This window comes from Pinus tabuliformis, chromosome 7 (assembly GCF_031772625.1).
Source record: "Pinus tabuliformis cultivar Carrire ecotype Pingquan chromosome 7, CPIR1, whole genome shotgun sequence".
Taxonomy (NCBI): domain Eukaryota; kingdom Viridiplantae; phylum Streptophyta; class Pinopsida; order Pinales; family Pinaceae; genus Pinus; species Pinus tabuliformis.
Window position 1 is genome coordinate 182,250,594 of NC_142293.1, and position 24,193 is coordinate 182,274,786.

Consider the following 24,193-nt stretch of genomic DNA (forward strand, 5'->3'; position numbering starts at 1 on the left):
ATTTCCAACAATTGGTATCAGAGCCGGTTCTTCTGAAGAAGCTTGATCGCTTGAAGGAAGATCTAACATCATGAGCAACTACGAGAGGGAAGCATCAATCAGGCCACCGATTTTTGATGGGACAAACTTCGTATATTGGAAGGTAAGAGTTACTGCCTATCTTCAATCTTTGGGTACAGAAGTATGGGACATTATAGACACAGGGTATACTTTTCCATCAGCTACTCCTACAGATTCAGCTGAGAAGAAGAAATATGAAACAAATGCAAAGGCGGTTAATACTCTTCTAGGATGTCTATCTCAATCTGAATTCGTGAAGGTTATGCAATATAAATCCGCAAAAGAAATATGGGACAAGATTGTTTTGAGCTACGAAGGAGATGAACAGGTAAAACGTGCAAAACTTCAAACCCTCAGGATTCAGTATGAGAATCTCATAATGTATAATGATGAAAGTGTGGCTAACTATTTCCTTCGGGTAGATGAGATTGTTAATTGTATGAAAAACTTGGGTGAAGAAATAAAATAGGCTGTTGTGGTTGAAAAAGTCCTAAGATCATTGTCCCCCAAGTTTGAATCTAAAGTGTCTGCAATAGAAGAAAAGGAAAATCTACGAACTCTTACTATGTCTCAGCTACACGGAATTCTAACTGCTTACGAAATGAGAAAAGGAGGTCCATCAGACAGGAGAGAAGCTGCTTTTAAGGCTTCAGGCAAAGGAGACTACTATGAATCAAGTCACGTGCCAGAAGAAGAAGAATCAAATTTTGTCAGAAATCTTCAACGGGGTACTGGAAGGTTCAGAGGTAAGCTACCTTTTAAATGTTTTGCTTGTGGAAGAGTAGGTCATTATGCTGCCAAATGTCCTCATAAGGATAAGATTGACAAAGGAAAGGAACCTGCTAGATGGAACAAGAAACAGAATGCAAATAAGAAAAGCTACTACACTCATGAAGACAGTGATGGTCTATCAAATAGTGATGAAGATGAACAAGGTAATGACTATAAACTTTTAATGGCATTTGAAGATGATGATTACATGGATGCTATAGATGTGGATAGTTTTTATGAAGAGATTTCTAGACTTAAGACATGTATAGAAGAAAAGAATATGATCATTGATACTCTACAATTTCAAATTGATGAAAAAGAAAAATATCTTGAAAAGTTAGAAGGTGAAATTGTTGGCCTTAGAAAAGAAATTGAGAAAACAAAGGCTATTAATCTTAAGTTTGTCAAAGGATCTGAAACTCTGGATGAAATCATCAATGTACAGCGTTCTCCGCTAAACAAGATAGGTCTGGGGTATAATGGAGAAACATCTCAAGCATCCACCTCAAAGAGTTATCTTGATGCAACAAGAAGGAATGAGCAAAAGCACAATGGAGATCACCAGGTAAAGCAGGGACGAATTACATCAAGAACGAACAAAGACTATTAGGTAAACTAGGGGCAATCTGTCTTAAGGATGAACAAAAGCTACAACCAGCCACAAGTAAAATCTTCTCAATTTGCTTCAAGAATGGATGACAATAGAAATTACAATCATTTGGCCGGCAGATTTGATAATCGCAGAAGTTTCTTCAATGGGCAATGTTTCTCTTGCCATAACTTCGGTCACAAAGCAGCTCAATGTGTTGCATATAAAACAATCATGACTAGAGAAGCTCAAAAACAAAGAAGTATGATCGGGATTACAAAAAGGACCTATAACAACTTTTCGGCTCTTGAAAATGAAGTTGAATGTTCTATTTGCAATAACTTTGGTCATGAAGATTCTGAATGCAGGAGCAGGTTTCAGCAGACAAAGGAACAAGCCTCAAGCACCAGAACATGGAGAATAAAGGAACCACAAACAGAAAGATGTGGGATAGCATTTTATGCAGAAGGACAAGAAAATCTATGGTACATTGACAGTGGATGTTCGAAACATATGACAGGTGATAAAGAAAAACTTGAATCATATTCTGCGTTAGAAAAGGGAAAGAAAGTTTCTTTTGGAAATGATACTCCTGCAGCTATAAAAGGAAAAGGCACTGCTCAGTTAAAAGAAAAGGTCAAAGCTGGAAATGTTTTGTATGTTGATGGATTGAAGCATAATCTTCTAAGTGTCAGCCAGATGTGTGATCAAGGAATCGAGGTGATATTTAGATCAAACGGATGTCGTGTTCGTGACTTGATACAGGTGAAACAGTGATCAAAGGTAGAAGAACTCCAAATAATCTATACATATTTGAAGAAGGACAACAACAATGCTATTTGAGCAAGGATGATGAACACTGGTTATGGCACTGGAGGTTGGGGCATCTAAGCTTTTCACAAATAAGGAAAGCATGCAAATATCAGGCAGTACGTGGTCTTCCAGATATCAAAATTCCAGACAACACCATATGCAAATCATGTCAGTTTGGAAAGCAAACCAGAACTAACTTTCCAGAGAAGGAAGGATCAGCTAGCATGCCTCTTGAGCTAGTCCAAACAGATGTATGTGGTCCATTTAGGAAAAGGACACCTCGAGGAGAAGAATACTTGATATTATTCATTGACGATTTCTCCAGGTTTGTTTGGTTAGGACTTATGAAGCACAAAGACGAAGCATTCGAGAAATTCAAATCTTTCAAAGCCTTGGTTGAAAATGAATCAGGTTACAAAATTAAGTGCCTCAGATCTGACAGAGGTGGGGTGTTTACCTCAAATGAATTTTTCGATTTCTGTGAAGAACATGGGATAAGAAGAGAATTCTCTACAGCTAGAACTCCTCAGCAAAATGGAGTGGTGGAAAGGATGAACAGAACAGTCCAACAAATGGCTCGTGCTATGCTGGATGAGTCTGGAACTCCCGCAACTTTCTGGGGTGAAGCCGCATATGCTGCGGTTGTTATTCTCAACAAAACAAATGTCCGAGTGAACAGCACTCAAACTCCTCATGAGCTCTGGTATGGTGAGACTCCTTCGGTAAAGCACTTCAAAATCTTTGGGAGCAAATGCTATATTAAGAATACTGATGAGCAACTTGGCAAACTTGAACCTAGAGCAGATGAAGGCATTCTTCTTAGTTATTCTCCACACAGCAAAGCATATAAGTGCTACAATAAAAGACTTGGAAGAATTGTTGACAGCATTTGATGTAGTGGTTGATGAAAAGGGATACATTCCTAGGCAAGTAAATCATGAAAATATCGAAGAAGATGAAGACTACCCTCAAAGACAGAATGATGAAGAAGATGAACCTCAAGAAGCACCAGAGGAACAGATAAGGATAGAAGAGAAGACTCCATCCCGGTACGTTCAGAAGAATCATCCAGAATCTCATATTTTGGGGTAGAAAGAAGCAGGTGTACAAACAAGAAGAACAATTGCAGAAGCTTCAAGCTATTTGGCATTACTCTCCTCCACTGAACCACAAAATGTAAAAGAGGCATGCAAAGATGAATGTTGGGTCAAAGCAATGGATGAAGAACTTGAGCAGATCGAAAAGAACAACACTTGGGAGTTGGTTCCTAGACCAAAGGATAAGAATGTTATAGGGACAAAATGGGTCTTCAAAAATAAGTTGAATGAAAATGGGGAAGTAATTAGAAACAAGGCAAGACTTGTTTGTAAAGGGTATGCGCAGCAAGAAGGAATAGATTTTGAGGAAACTTTTGCTCCTGTTGCAAGACTTGAGGCCATCTGAATGTTCCTTGCTCTCTCAAGCTTTCAAAAGTTCAAAGTATTTCAAATGGACTTGAAATCAGCCTTTCTGAATGGAGACTTAGAAGAAGAAGTATACATTGAGCAGCCAGATGGGTTCATTCTTGGAAATGATCCAAATCTTGTATGCAGACTGAAAAAGGCTCTCTATGGTCTTAAACAAGCTCCAAGGGCTTGGTACTATCGTTTGGACAAATATCTTCATCAACAAGGTTTTTCAAAAGGATCAGCAGATAGCAATATTTATATAAAAATTGAAAATGACAAATTGCTAATACTTGTTGTGTATGTAGATGACATTATCTTTGGCAGCGATGAAGAATCTATGAGTCAAAGCTTTGCCTTGGTGATGCAGAAAGAATTCGAAATGTCCTTGCTTGGAGAATTGACATATTTTCTTGGCCTGCAAATCCAACAAAAGGAAGGAGGGATCTTCTTGTCTCAAACCAAGTATCTCAAGCAGATTTTGAAGAAATATGGCATGGAAGATGCAAAACCAGTATGTACACCCATGGTCACAGGATGTAGCCTCAGTGCAAATGATGAATCAGCAGCAGTACATCAACCAACCTACAGATCTATGATTGGAAGTCTACTTTATTTGATAGGTACCCGACTAGACATCATGCATGCAGTGGGAATAGTTGGAAGATTTCAGGCAAATCCAAAGGAAACTCATCTTCAGGCAGTAAAGAGAATCTTCAAATATCTTCAAGGGACTCAAAATTATGGCTTATGGTATCCTAGAGATACAGATCTCACACTTCATGCTTATACTGATGCAGATTGGGCCGGAAGCGTGGATGACAGGAAGAGCACAAGTGGTGGTGCATTCTTTATGGGTTCCAGATTAGTATCTTGGTTCAGCAAGAAACAGAGTTCGATTGCCTTGTTTACAGCTGAAGCAGAATATGTTGCTGCTGCATCTTGCTGCACTCAACTCCTTTGGATGATGCAGACCTTGCAGGATTTTCAAATCACTTGTACACCACCTATCTCCATCTTATGTGATAATACAAGTGCAATCAGCATTTCAAAGAACCCAATCATGCATTCAAAAACCAAGCACATACCAATCAAGTATCACTTTCTCCGGGAACAAGTGCTTGAACAAAAGGTCAAGTTGGAGTATGTTCCTTCTAAGGAACAGGTTGCTGATATACTCACCAAACCATTGCCTAGGGAGACCTTTGAATACCTCAGGCAAAAGCTGGGGGTTGTTGATGCATCATCTTGTTGTTGAATCTCTTCTGATTGTTGGTTGTACGCAAGGTTCATCTGAAGTATATGCGTACATTGGTTGAAGATCGAATGGCACAGGTTCAGGGGGAGCATATCATGCATTGTTGGCATTATGGAGGAAGTACAGAAGGAGATCATGGATGCTGGTCTGAATATTGCTGCAATACGTCTCTATCCCTTTCATGGTCATTTATGGTGTTTGATGGATTATGGTTCTTCTTTGCAGATCTGGTTTATAGTCAGGGGGAGCATGTTCTTAGGGGGAGCATAACCCTTTGCCCTTGATGTCAAAGGGGGAGAATGATGTTGAGGATCTTGAGGTTGCCATCAAGTTCAAAGGGGGAGATTGTTGGCATTATGATTCTGGTATGGCTCTATGTTACAGGTGTTGTACTTGATGGCAACTCACTCTAGTGGAAATGTTTTGTTCAGGCTCTCAAAATGTTGGAAATTAAGAGGTCTGCAGGTGAACGGTTCAAAAGGTGCGGACTCGCAGGCACGTCGTTCATGAAGTGCAGTCATACTCGCAGGGTACCCGTTCAGAAAGTGCGGTCCCCCAGTTCACTCACTTCAAGGTAGAGAAGTGCGCTCACGTGGGGTTTCTTATGTTTGGCCTGTGGTATTTAGCCCGTCGTTCATGATCCTATGGTTTTGGCCCGTGGTATAGGATCTATTTTAGCCCCGGTTTGGATCCCTTGTATTGATTATTGATGGTTTTGTCCCATGGTGTGAATAAGGACTTGACTATAAATAGGGAAGGAGATCTCTTGGCTGAGACATCTTTTGAAAGTTGAATATCTTAAGATCTGAATTTTGGGTTATCAGTTTTAAAAGTTAGATCTAAATGAAGGTAAAAAATTTAAAGGCGAATCTATTGCTAAGTCGTGATCTCTCGGGCGCATGATCAGATCTGTGGATCTGACTGTTTGTGGTACCTTGGAGGACTGTTAATTTGGCCCTAATCAGAGGTTCGCAGGCGATCTGAAGGCGCAGTGCGGGGGTACGCAGTACAGACGAAGGCACAGTGCGGGTATACGCAGCAAAGCTGAAGGCGCAGTGCGGGGTACGCAGTACAGAGGAAGGCACAGTGCGGGTATACGCAGCTCAACTGAAGGCGCAGTGCGGGGTACGCAGTACAGAAGAAGGCGCAGTGCGGGTATACGCAGCGCAGCTGAAGGTGAAGTGCAGGTATCCGCAGGTGTATATTGGTGAAGTTGCGGACCTGTTTTGAAATATTTGTTGGCTGCCTGTTTTCTATTTGCTGTTGTGTTCTGGGTTTAGATTACTGGTGTTGTTTTTCTGTTTACAGCATTCTGAGAAGTTTGGGTGGCTCACTGGATTGATTGTATAAGGAGATTGGTTGATTCACATGTACTTGATGTTTATTTGATGTTCTTGGATCCAGTCTGAAAATTAATGAAAAGTGGTCCTTGAAAGAAAAGAAGTTAGGGGGTTGTAGCTCCCTTCCAGGAGAGACTGGAAAACGAGAGAGAGAGTTGTAGCTCTCTGCAGGTTTTAGCCTGCGTACTGGTAAAGGACTGCACCAGTACAAAATCATTGTAAAAGGAGTTTCTAATTAAAAGAAGATAGAGACATATTGCAGCAGGTGGTTTTCACCCACATTGGGTTTCCACCTTATATCTGGTGTTCTTTTGTGTGACTATTTGCTTTTTTTGTTCCTGCTCATTATTTTATGATACTGACATACAAAGTAATGATCAATATTTGAAGAATTATTCAAAGTATAAATAAGGAAGATATACTGAAAAGAATTTGATAATACTGATTCACCCCCCCCTCTCAGTATTATTTCCAACAGAATTTTCTTTCGGGCTCTCTATTAAGTCTTACAAAACCATCACCTGTAGGAGAAGGAATCATAGCATATGACCAATTCATTTGAATACTTCCTCCTAGATTAGAGGCCCACTTTTTGGATAAAAGCATACCCCAGGGATCAGGCACATCAACAACAACAATATCCATAACAATCATGATGTCTAGGTAAACTGATAGATGAACTTGTAAATCTTTGATCAAACCATGCACTTCAATCTTCTTAGAATCCATGGCACATATATTATAGTAGGGTCTAGAAACTCTTAAGTTAAGCTGTTCCATGACCCTTTTTGTCATGACACAAGTGGATGCATCAGAATCCAACACGCAATTATTCAATTTATATCCATTAACCAACAAGGTGATAAAGAAAGGCTGGTGATTTTTGTTATCCGCATCTAAGCTTTGCAAATATATGGGAGCATCGTGATAGTCAACTTCCTGGGTCTTCTGTTGAGAAATATTTACTTGAGGACCTTGAATAGCTTTTAGTAACTTATCTCTTTGGGAAAGGATTTTAGCAATCTCGGAGATAGGAACCTAGATTTTCGCATTGTTAAACCCAGAGTTGCAGGAAGCGCCCCCCCCCGGATCCGAGGCCGGAATCGTGCCCCGTACGGAAGCGTGGGCCCCGAAGCGCGCTTTGGATGCGCTTCGGGCCTCCGAAGCGCCACGATTCGGGCCCGGAAGCGTACGCTTCACGATGCGCTTCCGAGCGCTTCCTCCATAATCCGCGCGGGCTGGAAAATACGCATCTTTTTTTTAATTTTTTTTTGAAGTTAACTTAACTTAAGAGTGAGGGGGTGGGTTAGGGTGAGTTTAGGGTGAGGAATGAAAAGAATAAAGCCCCCATTCATTCCTCATTTTCTCACTTTGAATTTATGAGAGTTCGAGAAGAGAAGAGAGGAGAGGAGAAGAGAAGAGAGGAAAGGAGAGGAGAAGAGAGGAGAGCTTGGAGGAGTGAAGAAGAAGGAGCTAGGAGAAGGAGGAGGAGCTTGGAGCAAGAGCTTGGAGGACTTCATCTACAAGAGCTAAAGAGGTAAGTTCAAACCCCAAACTCCCTTGTTTTTTTGAAATTTTTTTTGTATTTTTCTCCTCCCTCTCCTACTCTTTCCCATTGTTTCTACTTGCTCATTTATTTACAGGTTGTCCACCACCTATATCCATATTCCAAGATGGTGTTCTTTTGGCTTCTATGTATCATTCCACTCTTGGTTTTAATGATGGCAAGGGTGAAGAATAGAAGGGAAGAAACAGAAGAGGACATTGGTGATGGTCCTCATAGTAGTGACCCAATGTATGATGAGGAGGAAGGGTTTGAAGAGGAAGGGGATGAACTTGAAGGGGACACTGAAGCACAAGATGGGAAAGGTACATCAACACCCTTGTGGAACTATGTGACCAAACTTGATGGGGGAAAGGGTGGTGGATCTTACAAATTTGTGTGCCCTCATGGTTGTCATGGAGGAAAACCATATTGTGGTTCATATACCCGTCTGAGGAGGCATCTTTGTGGGGTGCTGGACAGTGATGAAAAAAAGGGTTCTGTGGGGGTACAAATTTGCCCAAACATTTCAACTGAAGAAAGAAGAAAATACATCCAAATAGAGATGGCTGCACAACAAAAAAACAAGAAACAAAAAACTCATTCTGATTCAAGTGCAACCTCTAAATTTGGTAGTTGCCCATCTCCTCATGGTACTTCTGCAACCTCTGGAGGTAGAAGAACAATAGGGGATTTCCTTAATGTTGCTGGGAGGGATGATGTGGATGGAAAGATAGTCCGTTTTCTTTGTGCTTGCGGTGTACCATTCAATGTGCTTCGCTCTCCCTATTGGCATGACATGGTAAAGGCCATCAATGAAGCCCCAAAAGGATACAAGGCCCCCAACTATGAGAAAGCTAGAACAGTGTTATTAGAAAGAGAAAAAGCTAAGGTTCAAAGAGCTTTGACACGTTTTACACATGAGTGGGTGGATTCTGGGGTATCCATTGTATCAGATGGGTGGACAAATATTAGAAACCAACATTTGATAAATGTTCTTGGTGTTTCTTCTAGTGGTGCAGTATTTATTGCATGTCATGACTCCTCCTCCATCAGTGCAACTGCACAAAACATTGCAGATCTCCTATTGAAATCAATCAAAGATGTTGGTCCGAATAATGTGGTTCAAGTGATCACAGATAATGCAGCAAATTGTAAGGCAGCAGGAAAAATTATTGAGCGTACTCATCCACACATCTTTTGGTCTGGGTGCCTGGTTCACACATTGAACCTTTTGATGCATGATATTGTGAAACACAAAGATTGTGGGTGGATTGCTGAGGTTCACAGGAAAGGGAAGCAGCTCATTAAATTCATCACAGGGCATACAAGGGTAAACTACTTCTATGGCACTTACTCCAAGTTGCAATTGCTTAAAATTGCAAAGACAAGATTTGCTAGTTATTACCTCACCTTTAGGCGGCTAGTGAGGGTGAGACAAGCTTTAACTAATCTGGTGTGTGCTGAAACATGGGATGAAATTAACACTGACACAGATGGTGCTGATGTAGTCAAGGACACTGTTCTTGACAGTTACTTTTGGTCACAGGTTAAATATGTTTTGCAATTCACCAAACCAATTTATTACATGATCAAGTTTGCAGATTCAGATCGACCAGTAATTGGGGAGGTGTATGAGCAAATGGATAGCATGTTGGGGCAGATTAAAGACATTGTTGAGCCTAGAGATACCACCTTGTACAATTATATTCGTGTAGAGGTGCAAAACCGATGGGAAATGCTAAATATTCCATTGCATGCATTAGCATATGTTTTGACACCTAAATACTATCATCCATCATGGCTTTCAACACCAGCACCTGGGGGGGGGAAGCAAGAAAAAACCACACCAAGATAGAGAGGTTCACGAAAAATATATGGCTGCATTGAGTAGATTAATCCCTGATGATGAGGAGGCTGCATTGGTACGGAGACAGGTGAGCAACTATACGCTCAACACTGGTCCATTTGGGAGCATGCATGCAATTCAAGATCGAGAGCATTTTTCTGCTCTTGAGTGGTGGAACATGCATGGAGGGGGTACTCTACTTCTACAGAGTTTGGCATTGCGGGTGCTATCACAGGTGGTAAACACTTCTTTTGCAGAGAGGTGTTGGAGCTCTTATTCTTTCATCCACAGTGTTAAAAGGAACAGGTTGAATTTAGACCGGGCAGAGAGCTTGGTTTATGTTCATTACAACTTGCGATTGTTGTCCCATTACTGTGAAGATGCAAAGTCTAATAAAGACTTGTTGATTTGGGACAAGAATCCAGAGGAGCCCAATTTGGAGGATGGAGTGTTGCGACTAGAGCAATTAGAGGATGCTCTTATCCAGGTATGTCCATTGTGGTATGAATTTTCCAATTTTCCCTTATAAAGCATTTCTCTAATTCATGTTTTTAATTTTTTTGTTAACTAGTGTTTTTTTTTTTTGCATGAATTTTTTGAGCGATTCTAGGATGATGATGACCGTGTTGATATGCCACCACCCCCACCCCCACCCCCATCTGGTCCCTTGGTTCCTAGGTTCCATGGTTCAACACCAACAGCAGGGGGTTCTTCTTCATCAGTTCCAGTGCCACGACTTACACAGGGACCATCTTCTTCATTGCCACCACGTGGAGGCCCGCCATCACGTTCTATTCGTGGTGGAAGGAGGAGAGATTAGTAGATATATTCACAATCTACTTCTTTTTGTCATAGATTACTCATTAGACTTGTAGACTTGTGAATTTGAATTTTGAACCTTTTTGGCTTGGCGGTGACCAAGTGACATATTTTGTAAACATTATTATTTGAATTTTGGACATGACAAATGTTGACAGTTGCTCACTTGCTAGATAAATCATAATATGCTCTATGTTTTATGTTTTATAATATGCTTAAATGTTTTATGTTTTATAATATGCTTAAAAATTTGATGTATGTTTGTAATAGCTAGAATATAGATGATTGTTGTACATACTAGTAACTACAATGGAATCATGGATGCCATATCTATCTTGATTTATGCAAAAATATGCATGTTTTCATGTCTTCTACAATTAATTTGGTATTTGGGATGTTTGTTTTGAGTATAAATGCAAAAAAATATAAATATATATATATATATATATATATATATATATATATATATATATATATAGCAGACGCTTCCGCGGACGCTTCGCTTCCTAGATTTTTGGAAAATGACGCTTCCGCGCTCCGTGCTTCCGCTTCGCTCCCGCTTCGTGCAACATTGGTTAAACCAACTTCCCAAATCGACATCTAATCTAGAGTTTAAACCAGGGTTAAAAGTTCGAGGGGGAATTCGATTCCTACTCTAATCTTTATCCCTTTTTTGATAGGTTAAACCTTTATCTCTAGTCATTTCCATGATTTGCTCTGGAGAAGGTTTTTCACCATATAACTTAGCCAAAATGTCATCTTCATTTTCAAGGTAATTTATACTAAAAGCTGACAAGGGATTCATAACGTCACGACTATTCTCCTTGACTTCTATCCAATCATCCATAGACAAAGGAAACTTGTTACCCACTACATTTATTTGATCACCTGCCCCAAACATTCCATTATCTAAAATTCTTCTAACGATGGGACAAGTAGCCTCTTCATGGAGAGCATCACAAACCCGACAGTAAGGCGGAGCATTATCGACCAAATTAGTAAGCGGATTAGGAGGTCTCTGCTCACTAGATTGACCCTTCTTTTGCCAATTGTTATTTTTGTTATTATTATTTCTAGGTTGGAAATTTTGTGTTTGAGCTCTTTCCATTTGGACCAACCTATTCTACAAAGTAGCTATCTCCTTATTATGATTAATTTCCATGCTTTCGATCTTTTGGAGCAATTTCTGAACAAGCTCACTATCAAGCTCTTGAACCGCTTTTCCTTTAGGTTCTTTTAGTTTCGTAGCAGCCCTATCGAAACCTGGGATCTCAGACTTCCCAGATGCCGCCTTGTCCTTTTCAAGCTCTATTGCTAAGGCTTGGCAATCCCTATAATCATTAAGTCTAGCATGCCTCAATTCATAAGAGGGCTCAGGACTAAAGGCATCAATGTAAAAATCTTGAAGAGATTTGTCGGTAGGTTTATAATCTTGAGGTAATTCTTTAATAATATCATTAAACCTTTTGTTAAATTCTTCAACGGTTTCATTCTCTCTTTTTTTAATTATGCTAATAGCTTTCACGAGGTGTCTTCCTTCTCTCTTATCTCCATACTTTTCCTTAAAGGCATCAATGATCGATTGTAAGGAATTAAATGAATTCCGAGGCTTTTCTGAAAACCAGTCATGAGCATCGCCCTCCAAGGTTATAATAAAAAGAGTCATTCTAACATCTTCATGATCAAAATCAGTAGACCTTGTGTACTTAGACATCCATATACTAAAAGCTCTTAGATGTGAATTAGCACTAATTGCGTTATTTCCATGAAAGCTAGGCAACTTATCTATCCCAAGTGTTGGAAGATCATTGGGATAACCTTGAATGTTAGAAAAATCGCAAGGGGCATATATATCCATGATGTCGTGCCCAACCGGGCTAGTAAAAAGCAAATGGATATCGGAGAGGGCTTTTTGTTCGAGGTTAACAAGAAGTGTACGAGAAGAGAGTTTGTGTAATCGTACCCTGAGAGCTCTTTCAGGATCAGGAGCAGGATTGCACAAACTGCTTGGATATCTTCTAGTATACACTCTTGTAGATGATATATGAAATGGAGTCACCACTCGGGCAGGAAGTGAAACACAAAAAAGCTCGAAAGGAAGGAGCTAAGGACAAGAAAGGACGAGAGGAAAGAAACGAGACGAATGTCGAAGGAACCAAGGACAGAAAAACTCTATCCCTGGCAACGACGCCAAAAAATGTTGTCGCACAAATTGTCACGACAACGCTCAGACCGAGGGGCTGTCACCCTGATCCCCGATCTCTTTGTTTAAGCCGTCTCCCGAGGCTAAGGGGGGTAGACCCTATGGGATAAAGGATGACCAACTGTGGACCATTTGGGTTGAGAGACACAACAAGGAAAATTGGCACCTGATTGATTTTAGCAGTTAATGTACCAGTGCCTTATGGAGTTAATGATTAAATAATTGTTTATCAAATGCTGCAGAAATATGAACTTTGTAATTCCACCATTAACAATCATTTATCATCAAATAACCCAAACAAAGATTAATTTTACCAAATGCGAGGTAATCGATAAATGCTCAATGCCTTAACAATATTCCAGCAATTAAAATTTAAAAGATTAAATGCTTTAAATAACCACGCAATTTTAAATGCTAACCAGTTATCACTTTCATATAGCTAATCTTCAAATGAACATTTAAGCATGTTTATCCACATAAAAATAATAATATTAATCCCACATCAAAATTATATTAGCCTTAGCGAAATACACCAAAATTTGGAAACGTGACAAAATATGTTAAGACTAAATGCGACACAAAAATATTTCAAAATTTTTATATACTTTTTATATTTTTTTAATTAAAATAAAAACTAAACAAAATAACTCAAAATCTTAAATATTAATCTAATCTAAATTTAAACCAAATTTAAATCCTAAACCATAAAGGAACTTTTTTGGTACCCTTTTTATAATTTTTTTTTTAAATGAGCTAAGCAAAAATTAGAGTAAATAAAACTTAAAAAGTATTAACACTAAACTAAACCAAGTAAAAAAAGCAAATAAACTAAAACTAAAACCTAACTTAAAACTCAAATATTAAACTAATCTAAATCTAAAATTTAATTTTAAAACTAAATAAAAGAAAAAAAAATTCTTTATGTCCTTCTTAAATTTTTTATTTTTATGATTTTTTATTGTTTGATATTATTTTTAAAATCAAACTTTAAAAAATTAAATCTAAATTTAAAGAAATCTAAATCTAAAAACTAAAACAAAAGATATAAATCTAAAATTTAAATGAACTAACGGCTAAACCAAAGATAAAACTAAACTTTAATCTAAAATCGAAACCTAACCAAAATGACTCAGATCTGAGTCTAAATTAAACAAAAATCTAACCAACGCATATGGAAAACCCCCAATTCTTACCCACGTCGTATACGTATCAGCGTTTTTTTTGTGTTGTGCGTGGGCGTGTGCAAATCCGCGAAGATTCGATGGGAAGAGCAGGACAAAAAAACAAGTGTATTGCAGGTGAGGAGCAACACGTAGGTGGCCGAGTAGCGTGAAGAGGAACGTGATAGGTATGGGCTGCAGAAGAGTGCTTCGACGGCAGATAAAGGGCAGCGATGGGAGAATGGAAGCTGCGATGGAGCTGGATGTGAAGGAAAAGGGAGTGTGGAGGGAATGAGAATGCGTGGAAATGGATGCAATAAGGAGGAACGGAAAGGAAGACGCAGGCAGAGAGCTGCGTGAGGGAGATTTGCAGCGGAATAGGAGTGGCATGCACAGGTAGAGGGTCAGACAGTGGATTGCGTGGAGTGAGCAGATGCATGAAGAGAAAAGAGGCAGCGCTAGAGAGGATTCAAGGTTTTCTGGCAGCGGTGGACAGGCAGCTTGGTAGAAGATGGGTTTGCGTGAAGGGAATGAGGCAGCGGCAACCTACATGAGGTTTTGATGGAGGAATATGGAGTTTGGAACTTCTTCTAAAATCTTAAAAATTTTAACTCCCTTTGCTTCTGATGGAAACCCTGCAACAAATTTCTAGATCTGAAAGTGACTGAATTTGAAACCCTTGGACAGCAAAACAGTGTCCCTGTAAAAACTGGTTGTGAGGCCAGATCTTACCCTCTAGGGCCTAGATCTGGCTTCCAACAAGAAACTCTTCCTGCAACCTACAAAAAAAACCAGAGACAAAATATGCAAGGAAATAACCCAAAATTTAACTAAATAATTACAGTATTCACAAACTAATGACTCTAAGAAGCCAGATTTATCAATAATCCACAACCATATTTTTCAAAATTTCAGATTTACTATGAGATATTTTAGAAAACCTCTCATGCATTCAAAAAGATAAACTTAAATGACAAACCCAGGATTGAAACTGGCTGGGCTCTTCTAGAAAATGCTTTTCAGGAGTTGGTTGGCTCAACCGAGAACTTCCCCAAACGCCTGTTGATATTTACAACCTAGATTTTCCTGCACAACTCACTTCAACTATCAATAAAGAGGGAAAAACAGTAGTAAAATCCAAATCCAATGGAGATACCTGCCATTATTTTCAGAAATTATATTAACATTCAAACCCTAGTGAGTAAACAAGATACCTGTGTTCAACATCACTCTTCATCAAGCTATTACCAATGGCTGAAAATAAATTTATGCAGAAAATGAAACAACTTACAACATATCAGAAGAGTAACACCAACAAGATTTCAACCCCAAAGTCTTTCTTTATTGCAAAAGAAAAAGATTACAAGAGAGCTTTCTTCAGCACAATACTCATAGATCGAATGATCTCAGATGACCTCTAACACCCTATTTAAGGGAAAATTTGCCAACGGCTAGTTCAAGTGATCCATGCCAAACTAATCTCGACCGTCGATTAGGATCAAAATCCCTTTAAATCTCATCCGTCGAAATTTTAAATGCATTTTAATATATTAAAAATTAAAATTTTGCATTTATTTTATCAAAACTTTGACTTATTATTATTTTATTATTTTTTAATTATTTATTTATTTATTTATTTTTAAATTTTATTTTATTTTTTAATTTTTTAGTCATTTTTTAATTTTAATTTTTTTATTATTTATATCTTTTATTATTTTTATTGGACGTTCGAACTTAAGCTTTGGGAAAAAACACCAAGGACCTAGGACTTATGAGGGGATTAAAACATTTTCTAACACTCATGACACTTTACATCATGACTTTTGCAATTTTACATCTCAAGGGGAAAACCCATTTGACATAGACCCTCATAGACCACCCAGTTCTGTGACACAAATATAATCTAGCAGATCAAGCAATTTGTAATAACCTAACCAAATCTACGTTACCGGATCCGCTGAAGGCAAGAGGTGGAACCGCGGATCCCCGAATCCGAAACTGGTACGGGTACGGATACGCTAGGATCCGTGTACGGTCAGTTAGTGACTTAGTTAATGACTATCTGCCAGCGTTTAAATAAAATTACGGGTGGTTTTTTAATACCATCTGCCGGCTTTTATATATATATATATATATTTCAATAAAATTATGCGTCAAACATTTTTTTAATTACTTCGGCGAAAAAATTTCAGAGACGGACAGTGCAGTCATCAGCGCAACAAATTTTTAATTACTTCGGTGAAAAAATTGAAGAATTACGGTTCTGCTATACCAACTCCCATAAAATATGAATCGAATCATTTATCCTATCCACATTTTAATTGATTTTATTGAATTTGAATAATATTTTAATGTTGTCATAAATTCCGGTCAAATATAAACACACTACTCGCTTTAGATATGCCTTGAAGCGTGTCAGCAAACGATTCCATGGCGTCATCGATCCATAGTTTTAATACAGTAATACATGTTTTATAGTTTCATAATTTGATATATACGCCTGCTCTCACGAATGTAAGATTCCAAATCAATCTGATTGTCAAAATAAGATTATCAAATACAAATCCATGGGATATTGAATTGTATACAGAAGTCTGAGCTTTCAAATTGTCAACTCAGGCTTTTTGCACGATAACACATATTGTGACTTCTACCAATACCAAACAGTGATCTTAATACCTTTCAATATAAAGATCTCTGATTTAATTAAAAAGTTTATTTATTTTAAATAAACTTTCCATCATAAAGATTTTTGATTTATATATATGAATAATAAAGTTATTTTAAATCAATTTGTTTTTTTAATAAGCTTTCAATATAAAGATTTCCGATTTAATTAAAAGGTTTATTTTGATGTTAATATATATATGATAAAGTTATTTTAATTTATTTAAGTATCATAGTTTTTAATACTATCTGATATATATATATATATATATATGCTTTTTGGTTTATTTTGATGTTAATATATATATATATATATAATAAAGTTATTTTAATTTATTTAGGTATCATAGTTTTTAATACCATCTTTTTAATACCATCTGATTGATATATATAATAAAGTTATTTTAATTTATTTACGTATCCATATACCATCTGATTGATATATATAAAGATTTTATTAAGATTACGGGTGAAGTTTTTTAATACCATCTTCCCATATATAGATATAGAGAAAGATTTCAATAAAAATATGCTTCAAGTTTTGTTAACAACCTTTCAATATAAAGATTTCTGGTTTAATTAAAAAGTTTATTTTGAGGTTAATATATATGTATAATAAAGTTATTTTAATTTATTTATTTTAAATCAATATGTTTTTTAAATAAGTTTATAATATAAAGATTTCTGATTTAATTAAAAAGTTTATTTGGATGTTAATATATATAATAAAGTTATTTTAATTTATTTATTTTAAATCAATATATTTATGTTTAATAAACCGTATGTTTTGTATTTTTATAAATCACAACTTATATAACTTTATGTTAGGTTGTTAAAAATCAAAATATTTTTTAATTTTTATAAATTAAAAAATATATATTTTATGTAATAACTTTATTTTAACAATTATATCAATATGTTAGCATTAATATTTATATGTTTATTTGTTTGTTAGTTTTTTAATTTCATCATTTCAGTGTTCAAATTCATAAATTATCTAATAATTTTAGTTCTAATGTTGTGATTCATGAATGGTTTTGATTTTAAACATCAAATGTATTTTCTAAAATTTTAAAAAATATTATTATATATTTTTGTACTTGCCGTATCCTCCTCGTATCCGGATCCTACCTTTTCAAAAATGCAACGGATCCGTATCCGGATCCGGATCCGTATCTGTATCCGTATCCGAATCCTGGTAACTTAGAACCAAATAGTTAGAATTATTTCCAAATTACTTTTCCATCCATGAATGCGTATAAATGAGTCTTTATTGCTGCATATAAAGATTCATTGACAATGCTGTGTTTGACTACGGCTCTTCTACTGCGGCTTCATCAAATCTCCTTCAGGTATGCCGATAGCCCAAAACGTATGACTGCGTTTGACTGCGGCTCTTCCACCGAAGTTTCTGTTGCTTCATCCATCCGAGAGGTATGCCCAAAATGAGATAGAGACTTCACTGCTCTGTCCATCCGAGCAAATCACCTTCAGATCACAACTATCCCGAGAGTAGACTAGCTCAGATTCTGCTGCAGCTGAACCCTAGATCTATCTCGCCGAAATGCGGATCTTCTTGACTACGACTTCTCTCCTCCATGCGAAGATCCTTTTGACTGCGTATAAATATTTCTAAGAACAGCATATGAATGTCTTCATGAACAGCATCCAAAATGTCTTCATGAACTGCATAGATATGTTTCCATGACTTGTGTATAGCAGTCTCCATGAACAGCGTATGACTGTCTCCATGACCAGCGTATATATGGGAGCCTCCTTGACTGCGTAGATTAGGCCCTGTGTATAAAACTTCTTGGACAACGTATTAGGTCTCCGTCTGCTGCGTGGATCATCCTCATATGCCTGCGACTTCCTGCGGTTAGGGCATCTCCCTTGGGCCAACTTATCTTCATTGTGTCTCTCCTTCACCAAAAACCGAAAGACGTGGAGAGGAGGAGACCACATATGAAGAGGATGTGTATTCTGAATGATTTCAAGTCCTCTATATTTATACTAAAACGTAGATGATGAATAGACACGACTATTGGGCTTGTGAGCCTACATAGGATGTTGGTCGACTTGACAATATGTCTTATAATACAAATAAATTCATAACTCCAGGAATACTTATCGGAATCGGATGATCTTTAGATCAATCCTACATCTCTCGATGAGAGGGATCCAATAAAAATATCAGCTGCCATAGATAAGATGACCCACATGGAGTTTAGCCCTAGTTGCCAATTTTAACAACTAGGCTATTCAGACTCGCTTATGGAGTGAGAACCTCTGCTCACAACGGCTGTTGATCTGCAAGGGAAATCGAACTTCTTGAGACTAGAAGTTCCCTGAGGAAAATTTTCCCTTAGTGTGTGCTCTTCTTCCTTCCACCCGACGCTAGCTCTGTTCTAGCAAACTACTGCAAAACTACTGCGTCTAGCTAGAGATCTGCTCTATAAAAAAAATTGAGCTGCTTCCTCTGCCTCTGGAATCCCTTGATCTAGAGGGATCAAATTTTTTTGTTCCTCACTCAGAAAATTCGAATCTCCTCAAGAAACTTGACCTCTTGGCAAAGTGACTATGCTGCCCTTTGGGCTTTCGATCTGTTGCCCACACTGAACAATGAAACTCCTTTTGTCTTCGCTACTGAGCTCTCCCGACTAATCAACTGCGCTATGATACCATGTGAAAATTCCACAATCGGAATCCTATTGCAACAACTGGATATTATTCTCCTAATTGTTAATTAAATTTAACAATTTATTTACTATTTCCTACAACAAATACTGAATAATTTTCACTGCAATCTACACAAATAAAACTGCGGAAGAATAAACGCTGTAAGAAATGCTAGCTCACGCATAAAATGACAATTTTTTGGGACAAAAGTCCCCGGAAAAGCCCAACTTGGGAAAACCGGTGCAACAGTGAGGGCTTTATTTTATTATGCAGCAGTGAAATTTGAGTACATCTATGGATGCCCAACTGGCAATCCAAACAACAAGAAAATCTGGACAAAATACTAAAGGGAATTACCCTTCTCCCACAAGCAATCTCTGGCACGACTTTGCCTACCAAAACTCAGCCTCCTGGAGCTCTGCTTCAGCCTCTACGTAGCTGTTTGGACGGCTTGCCTCGGACTGGGCTCTGATGAAGTCGTTCTGCCTTTGGATGCTGAGGAAATCGTGTCTCCGGCCCTCTGGCACTTTTACCCGGCCTCTGGAATTGAGAACGATTTTTCCTTCCTCCAAATTGAATTGCCTCACTGGAGCAACTGCACTGCCCCTTTCCACTCATTTTGGATCTCTTTTGCAACCCCTTTTGAGCAGATTTACTAATTCAAATGTTGTGGCAGCTTGAGGGAGTTTTCATTTGAGACATTTAACAAGTTATTTGCAGGACCTTTGGAGCATTTTGAGACGAAAATTCAAGGAGGTTGTGAGTATTTGAGGCATCATTTCTTGAAAGGCCGAGTTCTACTTTGAGGGCAACATCCTTCTCTCACTAGGCTGTGGGCTAGAGGAGGCTTAACCTCTCTCCTTAGCGCTGAATACAACTCTCTTTGTGGCTGATTTGATTGCTGCAAATTTGTTTCTTGTATTTTTAGATTTTGTCAAAGACTCTCTTGTAGTTGTTACTTGAAGAGATCTAGCCCTTGGAAGTGGCATGTTGTAAAAAACTCCTTTGGTTTCCTTGGGAAGTCTTCTCAAAAGGATTTTCTTTTCTCTCTTTGTGACCAATTTCTAATAAAAATATTATTTTTTTCTTGTGAAGGAGCTTGGGATTTTTCCCATGGTATCCTTTCTCCCCATTTAGAGGGAGGATCATTGCTTATGGGTGGACCAATCTCTTAGTTTAGTTACTCCAATTTTCTTTGTTAATCTCATTGCTAAGCTCATTCGTGCATGATTAGTTTCTTAACATAACACTCACATCAATTCTCATTTTAACATACATTTGAGATTGGTTTATGTTTTCCATTTCTATTTCTTGAATACTTGTATTGGGCAATCTACTACAACACATGCAATTTTTCTTTTGATGCAAGCAAGTGTTTTATATTTACTGGGAAAGTTTAAACTAGTTTAATTTATCCATCTACTTTGGTTTCACAAGTCTCTTAAGCACATTGCTTTATCATTGTCAATTTATATCATGTGGCATTATCATTATTATTGGGTCTTTCTTGTGTCACTCCATTGAAGCAATTTGGCATTGATTTCATTTACTTGCAAAACAACATATTTGGAACTTGTAGAGCTACATTGAGCTAATCGTTTCACTTTCCCTTTCCATTGAAAGATATTGGTATTGTTTATTTGAGCATTGTCTTTTATTTTGAGCACTGATATCAATACTTTCTTGGAAGCAACAACACTCACTCGTGCATTTCATCTAGCCATTTTAGTATAATAAGGCTTCCAAGCTAGTCCCCAAACCTCACTAAAATTAACCTCCAAGCATAAGCTTGGTTGATATAAATTACAGGGAAAAATAATTTCTTGGAAAGTTCTTCCATCTGGTACGAAGTAAGGTAAAAGTGTTGTGACTCTGAAGTTATGAAGGTGGCTTCTCCCCTTGTAGTAATGAAGGCACACGCTGGCTTGTAAGACTAAGGGGACGAGTATCGTTAATGACACCTTCTTACAACCACCCCAATTTTTAGCCTTTGGTAAGAGCTCAAGAGGAAGAGTTCTCATCTAGATTAGACATTTTAGATTAAAGATAGCCAAGACTAATTGCATTCAAATCTAGTATAGGTGCATCTCATGCTAATACATCTTATGATTTCACTTGCAATTGTCCATTTTACTTGTCATTATTGAATATTTTATGTTGGCAAGCAGTGTTTCATTTTCCTTTTGCAAGATATCTCTATATGCTTTGATTTAGGCATTGATTATATTTTAAAAGAATTTTATATCTTGTATCGATTATCATGCTAACATCTTTTTCTCCATTTCAGGATTGCTTTGCTTTCATTTTTTGAAGCTTTCTACTTTTGTTTTGAGCAAATATATCTTTCATTCCTGTTGAGCAATCTATCTAAAGGCACTGGTTTTATGGTTTTAATATGTTAATTGCTGATATCATATTTTGCTCATAATTCTTAAAAGTAATCCACTTTCATTTTAACATCTCTCTCAGAACCTCACATTTCTTTTATCTTAGTTTTCCATATTAGGGACCACCCCCCATAGCTAACCTAGGAGATAGCTTAAACGGAGAGAGAGGGGATTTAGTGTGACATCCCCTTCTCTTAGTTCCTTGCCACCAACCACACCTTGTGGGGTTGAAGGCTTTTCTCACTGACTTGTAGGTGGGTGTAGGCGGCAGGGTCAATAGGCCCCACATGTGTGAAAATCCACCTCTTGAAACACATAAAAATGGCATTGTTAGACCTCATTTGGACACATCACATCATCTCATCTGATCTAAAATAGCAAGAGAGAGTTCACATGTACGAAGGAATCTAAAGGAGAATATTATATGTGTTGACCAACATATCTTTCTTTGTTTAGCTTTCATTGACTTGGGATGGTTGGCTATGTTTCGACCGAGATTTTGATTGAGGAAAGAGGCCAAATATTTTATAGGATATTCCTTTGTATTGGCCAAAATTCAAACTGTCTTTCTGGGAATTCACTGTAGGCTTTGTCCAAAGATTTGATTGGTGTATTGACTAGATGTTTTGAGGAAAATTTCAGGACCGAATTTCAGTCCCTCTGTTCATCTACCATAGGCTGAAATTCGGCCCTCTATGCAGACTGTAATCTTTGACCAACGTTGACTTTTCTTTCTCCTCATTGACTAGTTTTCACTGGATATTGTGGAGGTCAGATTTGGAATTTTGTTGGAACATTATTGATGTACAAATTGGATTGTATCTCAACTGAGCATTGAATGAAAATCTCCTAAGAAGAAGAATTGATTTGGGTTTTCCCCCTTGTGGGGTTTTGCCCTGGTCTTTGACCAAAAATCTCTACCTCATTGCACATGGCTATCTTCTCTTGTGCATTGTTATTTATTGTTCTCTCTATAATTGCTTAATTGTTTTGGGGTGAATGAAATTGAATGCAATATTGTTTTAAGTAATTATTATAGTAGAGAACTTGTGGAAAATTAACAAAACTTTGGAGGAGTTGTCAGTTATCTTAGATCTTTGCTATTCAAAAATTGGCCCTAAATGAGGTAAGTGCTTAATGTTAATTTTTGGGGCTTTCTTTACTGTAGACAATTGCATTTACAAACTTTTTCTTCATTTACATATTGCATTCACCCCATAACATCGTAGCATCATTAGCAATTATGTAGAAAGAACAATAACATCAATAGTGCAACGGAACAATAAAGATCAACAAAAGCAAAACATACACACTTGAGACACCAGGAGTTAGGTCAGAGACCAAGGCAAAACCCCACAAGGGGGAAATCCCAACCATATTCTTCTTCTATTTGATATTCATCAATTGTTCAGCTGAGAGACAAAGTACATCCAAAGAGAGATACATCATTACAACAAGTCTCCTAGGGCCAATCCAAGTCAGTTCACAACCTCAATTGTGAACTAACTTTCGATAACCAAATGAGTCCAAGAATGCTTCAGCCATATTACTGTCGTATACAATATCCCATCTACCATAGAGACACAGTTACATCTATCATTCATCAACAAGGATGTTGACATAGCCACTATCAGCCATGTCAAGATCATTGTTTTGTCAATCATCAAAGGTCAATGTCATAATGTCACTTAGAACATTGTCTTACTGCTAAAGACATTGTCAAATACTGTCACATATAATACTGTCTCAAAGTCACTATTAACACTGTCATACAATGACGTAAATGTACGTAAATGAGGTTTTTGCCATACAATGACATAAATGTCATATCAATTGTCACTTATGAAGGTCATTGTCATCAATCTTCCATATTGAGGTTCAGGTTGTAGCTGACATCAAATTTACTGTCTTCAAGATTTACACATGATCACCATTATACATTAAGTTCACTGCTATATGTTAATTCAAAGAAATGTAAGTGCGAGAAATCCACTCGAAGAGAGTACGCTGTTATAGGTGAGGGCATTACTAATTCGAGCTATGTATAAGGTGTTGGAATTTTTAAGTCTAACTGTTAGAAACCCTTCATGCACTTTTTTGATTTATTTCTGCCTACTTGTTTTGATTAATTAACAATTTATTTACCATGTGAACACTGAAAATAAATACAAGTACAGGCTCAACACATTACAGATCATCAACTGAAGGAAACAAAACAAGCACACAAGTGACACCGTGGTTTTTGGACAAATGTCCCCGGAAAAACCCAATGCAGGAAAATCGGTGCAGCTATCTGAGGGTTTTATTATTATGCAGTTTCTGAATACAATCTGGGTGCCAAAACTGGCTTACCCAATAGAGAATAATCTCGGCAGTAGTACCTCTCAGTCGGAGATAGATGTTCCGGCTGAAACCCTAGATAATCACTCCGACAACTTCACAGCTCCAATCTACCCCACAAAACCCCAGCGTCAGCCTCTAGGGATAGCGCCAGCCCTTTCTGGCCCAACGTTTGCCCAATGTCACTCTGGCTTGGCCTGTGTCAGCCTCTGGAGGCACTGCGTCAACCCTATGGCCCTTTGTGTCACCCACACTGGCCCTCTGAGGCAC

At 37.7% G+C, this 24,193-nt stretch overlaps 2 protein-coding genes across 5 annotated transcripts in view; both read left to right on the forward strand.

Annotated features, from left to right (window-relative positions):
• LOC149246455 (OVARIAN TUMOR DOMAIN-containing deubiquitinating enzyme 12-like) overlaps positions 1-24,193 on the forward strand; it is a 323,598-nt gene that overhangs the window by 239,284 nt on the left and 60,121 nt on the right. The gene's annotated exons all lie outside the window — the stretch shown is intronic.
• LOC149246457 (uncharacterized) lies at positions 9,847-10,638 on the forward strand. The gene is made up of 2 exons (XM_089457530.1): positions 9,847-10,155; positions 10,279-10,638. The coding sequence occupies exons 1-2, from the start codon at positions 9,847-9,849 to the stop codon at positions 10,486-10,488; spliced, it is 519 nt and encodes a 172-aa protein (XP_089313656.1). The 3' UTR covers positions 10,489-10,638.

Bases quoted from the DNA above. Each gene is read 5' to 3' on its own strand.
- LOC149246457 (XM_089457530.1), top strand. From the start codon at position 9,847: ATGCATGGAGGGGGTACTCTACTTCTACAGAGTTTGGCATTGCGGGTG. The intron at 10,156-10,278 runs GTATGTCCATTG...GAGCGATTCTAG, and splicing joins TAGAGGATGCTCTTATCCAG to GATGATGATGACCGTGTTGA.